We start from the raw sequence: 15,781 nt of genomic DNA on the forward strand, positions 1-15,781 counted from the left end.
GGTGCATGCTATCTGTCATGTACTATGGTAAGAACTTGGGTACAGTATTTATAATCTTGACAGATTTGGAAAATTTAAAAATAAGTTTTATCATCTCTTTTTTATTTTCCAGATAAGAAAACAGGCTAAGGCAAATTTAACAATGTATTCAGAGTCACATTTAATAGTCACAGAGTAGGGATTCAAATCCAGATCTTTCCTACTCCTTTCTGTCTATTTTTGTTCTGGGTTGTTTGTTTTCAGATAGGATAATTAAAAGAATTGTTTTGTAATTGGAATCTGAATTAAAAATTCAGAGCTCAAATCTGAATTTTTAAATACTTAACTGAATTTTGTCAAGTTGCTTTTTTGTATGATTCTATCAATAGTACCCAACTCAGACTCATTGGGGGAAAAGTCAGCTTAAAGCATATGTTTTTTTTTTTGTCTCCTTAGAATTGAATATGATTTCTAAAACCTTCTAAACGAAGATGTTGTTCTTTCCTCCACTGTTACGAAGAGATTTTTTAAAATATTTAAAATCTTCACAATTTCACTGTTTATGAATTGACATATTTGTATGACATGTAGTATGAAGTATTTATTTTTGTTTGTTTTTCTGGATTGAATAACCACCAAATAAACTTTGCTAATTCTCTTGTTTCAGATTTGATGGGAACTTTAATACCAATGTATCTAGAACAATTAGCTGTGATCGACTTTCTACTACAGTTAATAGCCGAGCCTTCAATCCAGGACGAGACTTAAATTCAGGTCGGTAATCTCTTAGTTTTACAAAGGTTATTAGCTATGTTCCACCAAGTTGGATAAATGTGTTGCTTTAGGCTTTTTCCTGTAAGTTTTGAAGTAAAAATACCACATACTTAAAATTGAATATTTCTTTCTGGAGAGTTGATACTCAAAAGAGTGAAGGAAGAAGAAAATTGAGCTGATACGTACTGAGCATTTACTAAACAGTTATATATATGGTGCATGCCACATTCATTGCTAGACTCCTCAATCCGTTTCCTCATTTGTAAGGAGTTTTACATTGGTGAATTTGAGACCCAGTTACCTTTGCATTAGAAAGTGCTGTATTTCATTTTAATTCTCTGTTTATAGTTTTTTTTTTTTTTGAGAGGGCATCTCTCATATTTATTGCTCAAATGGTTGTTAACAACAATAAAATTCTGTATAGGGGACTCAATGCACAATCATTAATCAACCCCAAGCCTAATTCTCAACAGTCTCCAATCTTCTGAAGCATAACGAACAAGTTCTTACATGGTGAACAAGTTCTTACATAGTGAATAAGTTCTTACATGGTGAACAGTGCAAGGGCAGTCATATCACAGAAACTTTCGGTTTTGATCATGCATCATGAACTATAAACAATCAAGTCAGATATGATTATTTGTTTGATTTTTATACTTGATTTATATGTGAATCCCACATTTCTCCCTTATTATTATTATTATTTTTTTAATAAAATGCTGAAGTGGTAGGTAGATGCAAGATAAAGGTAGAAAACATAAATTTAGTGCTATAAGAGGGCAAAGGTAGATGATCAGGTCTGTGTGTTTATAGTTTTTAATTGGGGGTTTTTAGGAAGAATGATGAGAGAGCTCTTCTACTAATCAACAGTGCCGTGATGCTACATTTTGAGGCTGCACTTTCTTCCTGGTCTTGTTGGAACTCAGTCATATACAGTAATAACAACCACCTGAGTACCTGTATATATAGTTACATATAGTTCTAAAGTGACATAGGGTCTCTGCTTTCTGGCCCTGGAGTTTCAGTCTGTATTTCTCACCCTATTTGTCTTGTTCTGTACATTTTGATTGGTGGGCCTCAGAACCTAAAGTCTTCCCCTTTTAAGAGCTGGAAGTGTCATTAGAAATCACCTACCAGCCTCAATACTCAGATTTTTACCAAGGAATAACCTGAGGCTCAGAAGGGACCTAGGATTTCCCTTGCTGCTGGAGAGATGAAGAATCTAACCCTTAAACCTGAATTCCAAATCCCTTGCAGACAGATAAAACCCAAGAGAGAAGCCAGAGGACCAGAATATTTACTTTTAGATCCCCATGTAGTTTCAGTCCAGGGAAAGAATTGTAGTCTTTGGGAATTATATACACAAACCAGGTAATCTATTAAGTCTACAAGGAAAGAACTGTAAGCTTTATGTTGCTGAAGGCTAGTAAAACTGTAGCTGCTAGCTAAATGGTCCAACCTATATCTGGCAGGCACATACTGTCTATATCAATATATAATGGACTCAGTCTTTTTTTTTTTTATTAGACAGAGAACCTGGAGGCCTTCTGGAGCAGGTGGGGCTCACCACTAGAAAGGAAGCTCAACAAAAGTATTTTTCATAGAAACTGGAGAGAGTAGAGAAGGCATGTAATGGTCAGAGAAAATGAATTATGGAATATTCCATAGCTGACACAGTTCACAGAGCTGGAATTTAAGTCTTCTGGTTCCCAAATTTGGTACTTACCCTCTTGCCCTCAAATATAACATAAGACACATTGCTGGGTCTGAAGGTTTGAGGTTGAAAGAACAGTCTTTGAATAGGATCAGGTTTAAATGTGTCCCAGAAATACACAGTGTAATCCAATATTTTGTGTAGTTAAAATTTTTATAATACATCTTAACTTGTGGGCTATTAAATAAAAATAGTGCATTACTCCTTTATACAGTTGACCCTTAAACAACACAGGTTTGAACTGTGTTGATCTGCATATATGTGGATTTTTTTTCAACAAGTCTATTATAAGAATTTTGAAGATTTGCAATAATTTGAAAAATATTTATTTTCTCTAGTTTACTTTATTGTAAGAACACAGTACATAGTAATGTGTTAATTAACTGTCTGTGTATCAGGAAGTCTTGTGGTCAACAGTAGGCAACTAGTAGTTAAGTTTTAGGTGAGTCAAAATTTATATGTGGATTTTCAGCTGCATGACCCTTGCTTTGTTCAAGGGTCAAATGTATATATTAGATCTAGAATGACTCACACATAAATGTTAATAGTTATCTTGTAATGATGCAACAGTGAGGTATTTTTACTTACTAATTTTCTTAATTTTAAACTAAGTATACAGTGCTTTTATAATCAGGGGAAACTTGAAACAAGAAGGAAGTATAGAGTACTTTCCAGTGTCTTTCCATTCCTTTCTAGTAGACAGTACATTTCTTCACACATCTCTGATAGTGGGTCCTCAGTCTGGTGTTGAGTTTCTAGGTGAAGCTCTGTTACCGTCCTGGCAGTGTGACTGGGACGATGGAAAGTGTAGGCTGGGGCAGGCTGAGGAGGTGCGTGCTCACTTGGCAGCCAGAGCAGTACTCTGCTGCCAGGATCACTCTTCGCAGTGGGCAAGACCCGAGTTCCCACTGCCGCAGCCAGGGCTGCATATCCTTCATTGCCTTGTTGTACACCTGTTCCTTGTTTCTAACAGTGAGTGTATTGTTGAGATCTCTCTGCATCATTAAGAGTTTTTATGATTGTGTCTTTTTCTCTTTGTGAATACAGAAGCCATTCTGCCAGGCAATGGCCTCCTACCTCCTAACTGGGATGAATAAGTACAATAAGAATTCACCCAACAAATATCTATTAAGCACCTTCTATGTGGTAAACACCCTCCTTTAGACTAGGTCAGCTGTAAACAAAAGACTTATATTCTGGGAACTGGGGTCATAGATCCTAAGCAAATGGATATGTAAATAGACGTGTCAGTTGATGAATGTTATGGAGGAAAAGTAACATGGGGATGAGACCTAGGGAACTTTTGGCTGGGAGTGGCATGGGGTGGGAGGGAGGAGTCATATTATTTTATTAAAGGGCCTACCCGTGAGATCTCTGTAAGTAGGGTTATAAACCATAAAGATAGCTGGAGGAAGTGTGCCCCAGGCAAAAGCTTTGAGTTGGGAAAATGGGGTGCTCAGGAAGAGCAAGGAGCACCTGTCACTGTGGGTCAGTGAACAGGATGGAGAGTAGAAGATGATTAGGCTAGAGAGGTGACTGGGGGCCAGATCGCCACAGGCCCCACTCTGCCAGTTGCTATAAGGACTTTAGCTTTTGCTCGAACTGAGACAGAAGGCCATGGCGGTGGGAGGAGGGAAGGGTTTACACAGAGCAGACATGATTTGACTGATGTTAGAAGGTTTACCAGCTGCTGTGGCAAGAATAGACTATAGCAAGGCAAAGACGGAAGCAAGGTTATTCCAAAATCGAGGAGCAGATGATGCTGACGGCTTTGATAGCGCAGTACGGTGGAGGTGCAAGTTTGAAGGTAGAAGCAATAGGATTCACTGGCTAACTGGGTGGGGTTGGGGGATGGGTGTGAGAGCGAGAGGCATGTCAGGAAGGACGCACAAGATATTTAGCCCTATCAATGAGGACGGCATTGTCATTTACTGTGATGGGGAACACTGGAGGATGAGCAGGGGATCATCATTTTGGTTTTAGAAAAGTTAAGTTTGAGAAATGTCTCATAGGCAGTTGGATATACAAAGTCTGGGAAATGGGCCCAACTGGAAATATAAATCTGAAATTCCTCAAGTACAAGTAATGCTTACATGAGACTCAATAAGATCACATAGCAAGTGGCTGAAGGTGAAAAAGAGAAGAAGTCCAGGGACTGAGTCTTGGGGACACTTTACCTCTTGGAGGTCGCTGAAATGAAAAGGAAGAGGAAAGAGGACGGGAATCTGAGAAGGAAGTTAACCTAGGAGAACCAAGAGAGCCATCGGTCTCCCTGAAGCCAAGTAAAGAAAATGTTTCAAGAGGGAAGGAGACATCAGCTGTTAGGTAATAAGCCCAGTAAAATGATGGCTAAGAAAATGGACCATTAGATTTAGCAAAATAGAGGTCATGGATGAACTTGACAAGGGTTGTTTGGTGCAAGAGTAAAAGAAGAGAGAGTCTGTTCTAGTCTGTCTGAGCTCTTAAGAATGGAGAAGAATTGGTGCAAATAAGTACATAAACTCCTGAGGTTTGCTGGAAGTTGACGTGGAGTTATGTGCCCAAGGAAACGATCTGGCCGAGGAAAGCTAATTACATAGGAGAGAGAGATGATTGCTAGCGCCTTTTCCTTGATTAGGCAAAAGATGGTGGTGTTTGAAGTAGAGGATCTAGAAGCACAGAGCATTCATTCTTTTTTTTTTTTTGGTATTATTAATATACAGTTACATGAACAACATTGTGGTTACTAGATTCCCCCCATTATCAAGTCCCCACCACACACCCCATTACAGTCACTGTCCATCAGCATAGTAAGATGCTATAGAATAACTACTTGTCTTTTCTATGCTATACTGCCTTCCCCGTGCCACACCCCCTACATTATGTGTGCTAATCATAAAGCCCCTTTTTCCCCTTATCCTTCCCTTCCCATCCATCCTCCCCAGTCCCTTTCCCTTTGGTAACTGTTAGTCTATTCTTGGGTTCTGTGAGTCTGCTGCTGTTTTGTTCCTTCAGTTTTTTCTTTGTTCTTACACTCCACAGATGAGTGAAATCATTTGGTACTTGTCTTTCTCCACCTGGCTTATTTCACTGAGCATAATACCCTCTAGTTCTATCCATGCTGTTGCAAATGGTAGGATTTGTTTTCTTCTTATGGCTGAATAATATTCCACTGTGTATATGTACCACATCTTCTTTATCCATTCATCTACTGATGGGCACTTAGGTTGCTTCCATTTCTTGTCTATTGTAAATAGTGCTGCGATAAACATAGGGGTGCATCTGTCTTTTTCAAACTGGGCTGCTGCACTCTTCGGGTAAATTCCTAGGAGTGGAATTCCTGGGTCAAATGGTATTTCTATTTTTAGTTTTTTGAGGAACCTCCATACTGCTTTCCACAAAGGTTGAACTAATTTACATTCCCACCAGCAGTGTAGGAGGGTTCCCCTTTCTCCACATCCTCGCCAACATCTGTTGTTGTTTGTCTTTTGGATGGTGGCCATCCTAACTGGTGCAAGGTGATATTTCATTGTGGTTTTAATTTGCATTTCTCTGATGACTGGTGATGTGGAGCATCTTTTCACATGCCTGTTGGCCATAGAGCATTCATTCCATAGGAAGGAATGAAGAGTAAGTGTAAAGATGCCCATAATGATCCATGAGGTGTCAGGAACATAGGAACATTCCCTGCTTAATTATTTTTTCTCTGAGAAATAGGAAGCAAGATTATCAGCTGAGGGTGAGGCTTGGGAAAAGAGGCATTGAAGACTCATTAGTTATACTGAAGTTATCTTATATGACTGAGGTTTCCCAGTAGAACTCAGCTACACAAATAATCAGGGTTCCTGACAAAATCTGTTATAGTACAGTATTTCTTTGTGAAGGGAGAAGAGAATGAAAAATCAGGAGGCAGGGAGGAAGAAGGTGGTGAGGGCAGAGGTATATCAAGATTTTTTGAATTTTGCTGTTACTTAGAGCACGTCTCAAATATAAGGGACTACCTAACAGGAGTTGTTCTCAGCACAGTTGATGTAAATAGATTTACAAGCAGTTTTTGGCAGTGTTCAGGTATGTGAGAACTGACTTGCTGTACTTGAAGTTTTGTGACATTCCACCGGGCAGTGGCTGTATCCCAAAGTCCACATTCCTGAGCAGTCATTTGTAATATGAGAGGAATGGTGGATGGTGAAGGGCAACCTCAGAGCTCCTTTACCTCCTCTCCAGCTCATGCCCCTTTTCAGAGCAGAATTAATGTACTTGGTAAGCTATCGCATGTCTGATATTTACATCTGTAAGATGTCCAGCTGTAGGCTCTTTCAGACTGTATATAATCCATCAATGGGTCCCTAATTGATAACACAGTTTCAGATTGCCTTTCAGACTAGCTGGAAACAGACTCACATAAATTGTAAACTATTCTTAGCTTCATCTATCCAAAACTAGGTCATATGTTCTTCCATGCAACACACATGTGTATTCTTTTTCGTAAAACTACCCCTGCCAGATCTCTACTTTCTAAATTGACTCCTTGTCCCTGATTCCATTCAAATAACTTATGTTTGACAGTGCATGGGTTATATTATGGTGCTGGTAATGCTTTGCTCAAGTTCTTGCCTGCTTTTATCCCTAGTTTCTCATTATCTCTCCTCTCTCTCTTTTTTTTCCCCCCCAAACTCCTGCTGAGCTATTTTCTTGTCCATAGCCTGATCCCTCAAGAGAGTTTATTTGAAGAGTCCAAGGAAAGTTGCCTCTTGCTGTCTTGAGTTATGCAATTGAGGTGAGAGTAGAGTGGGAGGGAGTCTTTCTTGCCAAAAATAAAAATATCTGGACTTTATTGTGTTTGATTTAAAGAGCATTAGAAGTTACAAACTTCGATCTGGGTAGCGTTGCAGTCTTCACTGAGAAATGGGATTCATAGGGGGTGTAAAGGGTGTTTATGTCACGTTTCAGCAGTAAATGCTGCAGGAGGTACAGCGAGTGGGCATTGGACGCTGTAGACTGCTGCTAACTTCAGTAACTTCATCGCTGCTTCTGTGAATGCTAAAGACTGGCTATGTCCTGTAGGTTTTTCTGTTTTCTTTAAAATACCATATCTTAAATATTATATTTATTTTATAATATAAATATTTTTAAATTACCTCTTAAATGTGCTAACACCAATGCAGTGAAAAGCTACATTTTACCTAAAAACCTAAACTAAAATAATAAAAATCAACGAAACTAAGAATTTCTAGTTTGTTTTTATGCCTAATTACCCCAACTTCATGATTGCATTAGTGTCATAAAAGATGTGGTAGTTCTTTATATAGATATATCCTCTAAAGACTGTTCAGTCTCTTAGAAATCTAGACTCTTGAGTTTATGTCATTCAGTTTACATTTATATATTTGTGTGAATATACAAATACACAAGATTATATAAACAGAGGGCCCTTTTCTTTACCTGGATTCCTCTTCAAGCTCTATTCCTATACTGTGAGCTCCTTCAAACTCTACTCTTACATTTTTTCACAATAACCCTGTTACACCATTTTCAGAAGATTTTATTAGCCATGTATATTCTCATATAAATATACTCTCTGATACATATGATCATTATGTATACAGCCTACTTTGTTTTTTTTCTTAGTGGATGTATCCTGAATATTCTTTCATGTATATGTAGATAACACTTCTAAGTCATTGCAGTAGTGATTCTATAACATTGTTGAATTAACCAGTCTATTCTTGTCTGTTTTTCCCTACAGCCTTGCTCCCTTGGACAAGGGTATCAAGTGACCCTTCTATATTAGCAGTTGACATGTAAACTTTTTTTTTTTTTAAACCCTGTCACCCTTTGTTTTTTGTGTTTTGTGTTTTTTTATTATTCTACTCTTACATTCATTTGGGTTTTTTGTTTTTTACTTTGTTTTTATTTTGGTATCATTAATATACAATTACATGAGCAACATTGTGGTTACTAGATCCCTCCTATTATCAAGTCCCCACCACATACCCCTTACAGTCACTGTCCATCAGCATAGTAAGATGCTATAGAGTCACTACTTATCTTCTCTGTGCTATACTGCCTTCCCTGTGCACCCCCCTACATTATGTGTGCTAATCGTAATGCCCCATTTTCCCTCTTATCCCTCCCTTCCCACCCATCCTCCCCAGTCCCTTTCCCTTTGGTAACTGTTAGTCCATTCTTGGGTTACCCTTTGGTTTTATAAAATTATCCTGTGTCGTTTGTCCTACCACTTCTTTGCTCAGTCCTTCTCCTTTGTCTTCTTGAGCTCCTTTTTCTTAAAGGTGTGACATGTCCTCTCACTACCACTTTCCTCACCTCACTGAATGGTATCTCTCTGCATGTCCTCAGGTTAGCCAATGGCTTCATCTCTTACCAGAGACTGTGGAATTCCAAACCTCTCTGTCTTCAACCTGGCCTATTTTTTAGTTTATTGAGCAATCAACTTCAGGACACACATTTCTCTATGATTATTCTGTAACTACCTCAAAAATTATACAGGCAGAACAGAGAAGACAAGTAGTGACTCTGTGGCATCTTACTACACTGATGGACAGTGACTGCAGTGGGGACTTGATAATATGGATGAATGTAGTAACCACATTGTTTTTCATGTGAAACCTTCATAAGAGTGTATATCAATGATACCTTAATAAAAAAAATTATACAGGCAAACAAACAAAACAAACTTTCCTCTAAACTTGCTCCCCAGTCTGGGTTCACTGCTTTCCACCCAGTACTTCTCCAGGTTTTAGTTTTTACTTCACTCGAGTCAGTAACCAAAAGAGAAGGTGAGTTAATGAATGTTTTTCAAGTATTTACTAAATACAAGACACTTCACCTAGCATTCACCCATGTGCTCCTCTTCTGCTTGTCAGACCAACTTATGACATTGGTCTCATTATCCTCTTTTCATGGAAGAGGAACTTGACTCAGATTCTGCAGTTCAGAGATGGGTCTTAAACATCCATTATCTGCTCCACTGAAGTATCCTTTGCCATACACTTAAATCTTCATGGTCTTTCTAGAAGACTAATTAATGTCAAAACCTCCCAGAAGGCTTTCCTGCTTTTGGTCTCTTTCTCAATATATCTTACACACTGTTACTGTGAAAACACCTGCTGTGGAACTCCATTGCTCAAAAGCTCTGCGAGCTCCCCTTTACCTCTAAGGTAAAGATGGAGGCCTTTCACCTTCATGCCTGCTCCTCCTGTTCCATGAGCCCTCTGCCGCTCCATCCTCAGGGAGTCACTTTCATTTCTTCATATCACCAGTCCCACCACTCCTCCATACTTCTGCTACGTTACTGTTTCATCCTGCAGTACAATGCTGCCCTCTCTGGCTTGTAATATATTGCTCATTCCTCAGGGCCCAACTTCTCTGTCACCTTCCCTGACACTTCAGGATATGAATTCCTTGTCTGTTGTAGCAGTTGGGTTTACCAGGGGGCAGACTCTGAGATGAAGATTGGCAGCTTGTGGGGAAAGAGAAGGAAGCAGGATTGAGCAGTGGGAGAAGACGGGCTGAGATAGTCTCAGTGGGTCCCCTGCCAGCCCCAGGGGAGCTGAGAAAAGGTGGCCCTTCCAGTTGTCTTGGCCCAGCTATAACTCTTTATTATTTTACTCTGTGATACATTCTTCATACTGAATTTCAGTTTTTTATGTTAGACAGCTATTTGACCTTTTGCTCCTTTTAATTTATTTTCATATGTCAAGTGCCCAATCGAGTATCTTGCCTGTAACAGATACACAGTAAATATTCATTGAATGAATGAATGGAACTGGGATGGTCTTTGTGCTTTTGTTTCCTCATTTTTATAATAGAGTAACCAAGGCCTTTGAAGGACCTTAGTGAAGAAAAGAATGTACTTGTGATTTGCTGTAAGGGAACACTGCTTTCCTTAACTGGGTGGCTAATCAGCATATATAAATATCCCAGGTATATAGAGTGACACAGACTCTGCAGATGAATGGTATCATTCTGCATTGGCATGAAACTAACTTTAGTGAGTCAAAACAGTGTACATAAGAAAATCAATCCATTATTTCTTGGTGCCTCATAAACCATTTTATATTTTTATCTTATTCTTACCATGGATACCCAGGACAAGTGGCCACTCCATTTTATAGATGAGAAGCAGGCCCAGAAATGTTAACTGATCCACCTAAAGGCAAACTACAAAATGTTGGTATTGAGATGACTAAGCATTATGTGTCGTGACTCCTAGTCCAGTGGGTTCTGTACAACAGACTGCTGAAGACAGAGTCTGCGTCCCGTCATTCTGCCTACTGACACGGCAGATTCTTTGTCTACAACCAAACCTATGATCTTTTCTCTTCCCACCCACATGTCCACCTCTCCCCATGTTCCATGCGTCTACTAACAGCAGCTTCCTTTTCCTCCTTACTGAAGCTTGAGACCCTGAATCAACCCTGACTCCTTCACACTCACTCACTCATAAAGAGCTTCTGTTGGGTGATATCTGAGTGGTAGTTATTATGATAGATACCAAGATAACTGAGACAGAGTTCCTACTCTCAGAGAGCTCACAACCCAGCTGTTTACATGTCTGTGTTGCAGGGAGTGGGGAAGAGGAGACAAGTCAGCAGACGAATGCAGTTACAGTACAGTGCTGAGGGCTCTAAAGATAAAGGTAGACCTGGGGCACTTGACTCAGATTGTGAGGTTAAACTCAGTCTTAAAAGACAATAGGAATTTTCCAGGTGGTGTGCTTGTGGCAAGCAGGTTTGCTATTTTAGAATCTAAAAAGTGCAGCCAACACAATCAGGATCCCCATGTAAGAGGGAGTAACAGAAAATGAAGCTTGTGCTCAGCCAGATTTTAATGGGCCTTGTATGTCATCAGTCTGAGGAGTCTGGGTTTGGTTTGGGTTTGGGTTTTGTTCCGATTCGTTTTTTAGCTTGAGGTCAGCCAACTGACAGACTTTAAGCAGGGCAGGCAAGAGAGCTTTGTGGAACATGATGGGAGTGCAGTTAGCCTGGAAGAAGGAGAAAACAGGGGTCAACTATTTCAGGTCATCCCAAAGTGGGAGGGGGTGGTGGCTAAGAGAAACAGCTGGATGAGGGATGCATGGGATGGCGAGAAGTAGGGATCCTTGACTGAGCAAAGGAGAAAGGCCACCACTAACCTAGGGAGAGGTAGGCTATGGAAAGGGTTTCCTTGTTATTGCTGCTGCTAATAGTTATTTTAAGTTAAGGAAACTTGAAAATGTGTGTATCATGAAGGCAGAGAGTATAGGAAGAAAGTGAAGCTAAGGAAACAAACAGGACAATGGAGTTAAATATGTTGGTCCAGATGTCCCAAGCCTGGATGATCATCCCAGTCACCTGGAATGCTGTCAAAAAAAAAACAAAAAACCTATTTTTTGGCCCCCCAGCCCAGACCTAATGAATCAGAAAGTTGGTTTGGTAAAGCTTGGGAATCTATCTATAGGTCTCGAAAGCTGATTGTGATGATCAGCCAGGTGTGAGAACTCTCTCTCTCTTATGTTAATTTTCTCTTACTCCTTTCATGAGTGTTTGGAAATCACCTGGACATTTGGGTCCTCTGGTAGTTGCCTAGTAAGGAAAAGGGTAGAGCGGTAGATGCTACACTGATTTTGGATTGCCTCAGAAGTTTATTCTGGATTCTGTGAGCCCATAACCAGGCTGTCTCAACTGCATCAATGACAGAATGGACTGGTTATTTTTGCATTATATAAATAGCCTAGAATGGACATGAAGAGCTGTGAACTTGGAGCAGAATCAGAGATTCAAGGGTATCTTCTCCTTAGTATTAGACTAAAGTAAATACATTGAGATAGCTGGGTCAACTGCTGTTAATCTGACTTTGGCCTTGGGCTTCAGCACGATCAGTATGCTGGGAGAATCACTGGGCTACATGCCTGGATCCCACTCAGGGCTTCAGTCACTCTTCCCTTCCTCCACCAGAACATCCTTAGCTATAGAATGGGAATAACAGTATGTCTTCAGTAAACTTTGCATTCTGGCTCTTGCTAACTATATTATATGCTTTGAAAAATTAACCTCTATATGCCTTGGTTTCCTGAATAATAAAAACTTATCTCATAGTGTGGCTGTAAAAGTTAACTGTGATAATATGTATAAAAGATTTAGAAAAGGGCCTGCTACACGGTCTGACACTCAATAAGCTTACCACTGTGGGGGCCTGTGAAATATGGCCCCTCAAGAATACATGGTAAAACAATACTCAGGGTGTGAGCAAGGAGTAGGAATTGGAAAGGTGTGATGAAGTATGATGCCAGAAATTTTGTGTGGAGTCCTCAGAATGTTAATTTATTTTATTCCCTTCTGAAATGATTGCTGTTGCACAGAATATTACTGAAAAGTGCTGTGTAATTTCTGGTCTGTTGGGGAAGTACATGTGTGTTTGTGTGTCTGCCAACTCTGTGTATGTAGGACAGCTCTTATTATTTTACATTTGGCAAGCTGTGTGAGCAAACAGCTTGCGTGTTTTGCTGAGTGGTGTTGGGCTGGCCATCAGAAAGGCCATCATTCCTTGGGGTGGGAGGCAACAAGCTTTCTATTACAGAGGAATTTCTTTGTGTCACTACATCTGGTAGATAATATTGTTAAGAAAAAGAAGTCATAGGCCAACTACAAGTGGTTTTGGTGGCTTAAGCATTAAGTAGGCAAAGAGTTTGGGCACATAGTTGGTTTTATTTTGACTGGCGAGGCCAGTGATACAAGAACCAGTCAGATATAGATGGTAAAAGTGGAAGGAAAATATTTGGGGGCCACGGGATATGCGGCCCATATGTTAGAATTATGCGTGTTTAGTAAACTGTGTGCAGGCAAATCTTAAAACTGAAGAAATGGGAAGTAAAGAAGGCCTGAAAAGGCAAAAGGCACAGTTTTTAGCTGCTTTTCTGACAACAGTTTGTGTGTTATGGTTGAAGAAAAATAAGCCAATGGGTGTTGAAAAATTGTTTACTTTGCTTAGAATTAGCATAGGAACTCTGACAAAGAGTCAGCTTGCTGAAGGCCTCCACAGAGGGGGACCGAGCTTGCCTTTAAAGAGCACGAGCCATCACGGGTGCTCCTCATTCTTTCAAAACCAATATGAAGTTTTCTCCATCATTCCTATCTAAACATTTCTTGGTACTATGGACATTTCATTTGGTCTTGGGTCACTGTTAACAGTCTGATAGTGCTGACCTACACTGTCTAAGTCAATAGGAAGGTGTGACGTTTGTTTCTCTCTCTTCTACTAAACTCGATAAAGACCAGTTAGAAGTTTGCTCTTTCTCTCTAGTTATGAATCCATGTACCTCTTTCCCATTGGCCTTCATCCTTTACCCTCTTCCAACTTTTCTCTTTTGTTTCTAAAAGATCTTTGGGATACCTTGTCCAAATTCATCACTTTATAGACAAGGAAATCATAAGATCTCACTGGGACAGAGATGCAGAGCCTTGGCCAAAGCCGTCATTCATTGGTTCATTCAGCAAATACTAATTGAGAGCCTCCTAAAATCCAGGTGTGTGCCAAGCTCTGGAACAGTGATGAATAAAAGTGGTTTGGTTCCTGCTTGTGGAGCTTACATGAGAGACACAAAACAAATAATCACAGAAATAAATACACTGAACATTACCAATATTTGCTATGAAGGAAAATACCAAATTCTATGAGGGAGGGTAATGATTGAGGGTGGTCAAGGAAGGTCTGCCTGAGAAGGCAAAGTGTTACGCTGGGCCTAAACCTCACCTTGTACAAAGAGGTTGGCACATCTGCAAAACTTCAAGCAGCAGCTCTTGACAGGCCCAGTAATGAGCTGCAGAGGGAAGAGATGAGAGCAGAAAGGGACCAGGTGGTAGAGGGCCTTACGGAGTTTGGATTTAATGCTAGGTGTACTACAGTGAGAAGCCTTTAATGAGTTTTAAGCAAAGCCATGGTGGGATTTGATTTCCATTTTCAAAAGATGCCTTTGGATGTTGCATAGAAGAAGGGCAAAGAGCTTACCAGTCTTACAGATGGGACTTACACCTGCAGCTTCTATGTCCAGTCCATTATCATTTGTCAGGGTTTTCCTTCTAGTTCCTAAGGGCCAACCCAAATTAAATAGAAAGTGCAAAGCAGCATTGGACCTGTGTCCAGATGGCTTTCTTATGCTTGTTCAAAGTGGCAGGAAAGAAAAAGACACCAAGGGCTCATTATCTCTAACCTGGTGAACACCTACAAAAGATCTGTCAGCAATGTGGTTTCACAATCAAAAACTCCTATTATCTAAAATATGCTATTTACTGTTTGATGTCACTCAGAGTCGTGAGTGCTGTAATTATAGTCTGCCTTCTAAGCTGTAGCTTGTCTGTGCTGTATTCCAGGTAGCCAGCCTATGGGGTCAGTGGTGAACTCCATAACATTGGACTACCCGTTGGCACGTGCCTGTTTTAGCACTTTGGCAGTTTGTTTTTATCTCACCAGATTAAATGTTCTCTTTAGCCTTAATTCTTATGTCAATTATGAAATCATTCCTTTTTGTCAAGTAAGTTTCCTTAGTTGTATTTATTTACATTGTATATTTACAAACTAATTCAACCAATTATTTTGATTAACACCGACATGCTTATGTATTTATTCTGCCTCTCAAGAAATATGCAGTGTGCTTTTTATCTTTTAGTTGCTAATTCATTCAGCAAGTATTTATTGACAAGTAGAAATGCTGTAGTGTTCTGGAAAGAGCAAGGGCCCTGGAGACAGACACACCTAGATCAAATAATAACTTTGCCCTTGTAGATTTAAGCAAGTTAGTTGTGCATCTGCAAAATGGGTATAATAACAAATTCAGAGTAATTATGAAAAGCGGCACACTATATATAAAACTGGATTATATAGTGCTCAATAAATTTTCAACTATTTTATCAATGACCTTTATTGAGTATAGTTGATGTCGGATAAACTTCACGTGTTTACCATGTACAACTGGTACATTTTGGCATATATAGTTCCATGAAATCATCAGAAGAGCAGGCTTCTTATCTTCTCATGTACCTGTTTCTGTACTGGTCATATTGGCAGTGGTGTTGGGAGAAGGGAGTGTTCATCATTTTAACATGTATTTAGAATTATTGCTGTATTTTGATTTAGTCACAATATTCATTTTTAACTGGGTTTGGTATTGGAGAAAAGTAAGATTTTAACAAAAGTCTCCAGAACTGTAGAGAAATAGTCATCTTGTGTGGGTTTTCCCAGCCTGTATACCACAGATACCAACCCTGCCGTTCTCAACAAAGTGTGCCTTGATGTGAAAAGAACTGGCTGTCTCTGCTCAGGGGGTACAGAGATGACTCA

The 15,781-nt window shown here is 39.7% G+C and overlaps 1 protein-coding gene across 3 annotated transcripts in view; it reads left to right on the forward strand.

The window, feature by feature from the left end:
- Nucleotides 1-15,781, forward strand: part of CACHD1 (cache domain containing 1) — a 207,219-nt gene that overhangs the window by 123,098 nt on the left and 68,340 nt on the right. For all 3 annotated transcript variants that reach the window (XM_036911301.2, XM_036911302.2, XM_036911303.2), the window contains one exon: nt 647-753. In XM_036911301.2, coding sequence (XP_036767196.2) covers nt 647-753 — 107 coding nt within the window. The remainder of the gene's footprint in view (nt 1-646; nt 754-15,781) is intronic.

The sequence above is a fragment of the Manis pentadactyla genome, chromosome 4, assembly GCF_030020395.1.
Source record: "Manis pentadactyla isolate mManPen7 chromosome 4, mManPen7.hap1, whole genome shotgun sequence".
NCBI lineage: Eukaryota > Metazoa > Chordata > Mammalia > Pholidota > Manidae > Manis > Manis pentadactyla.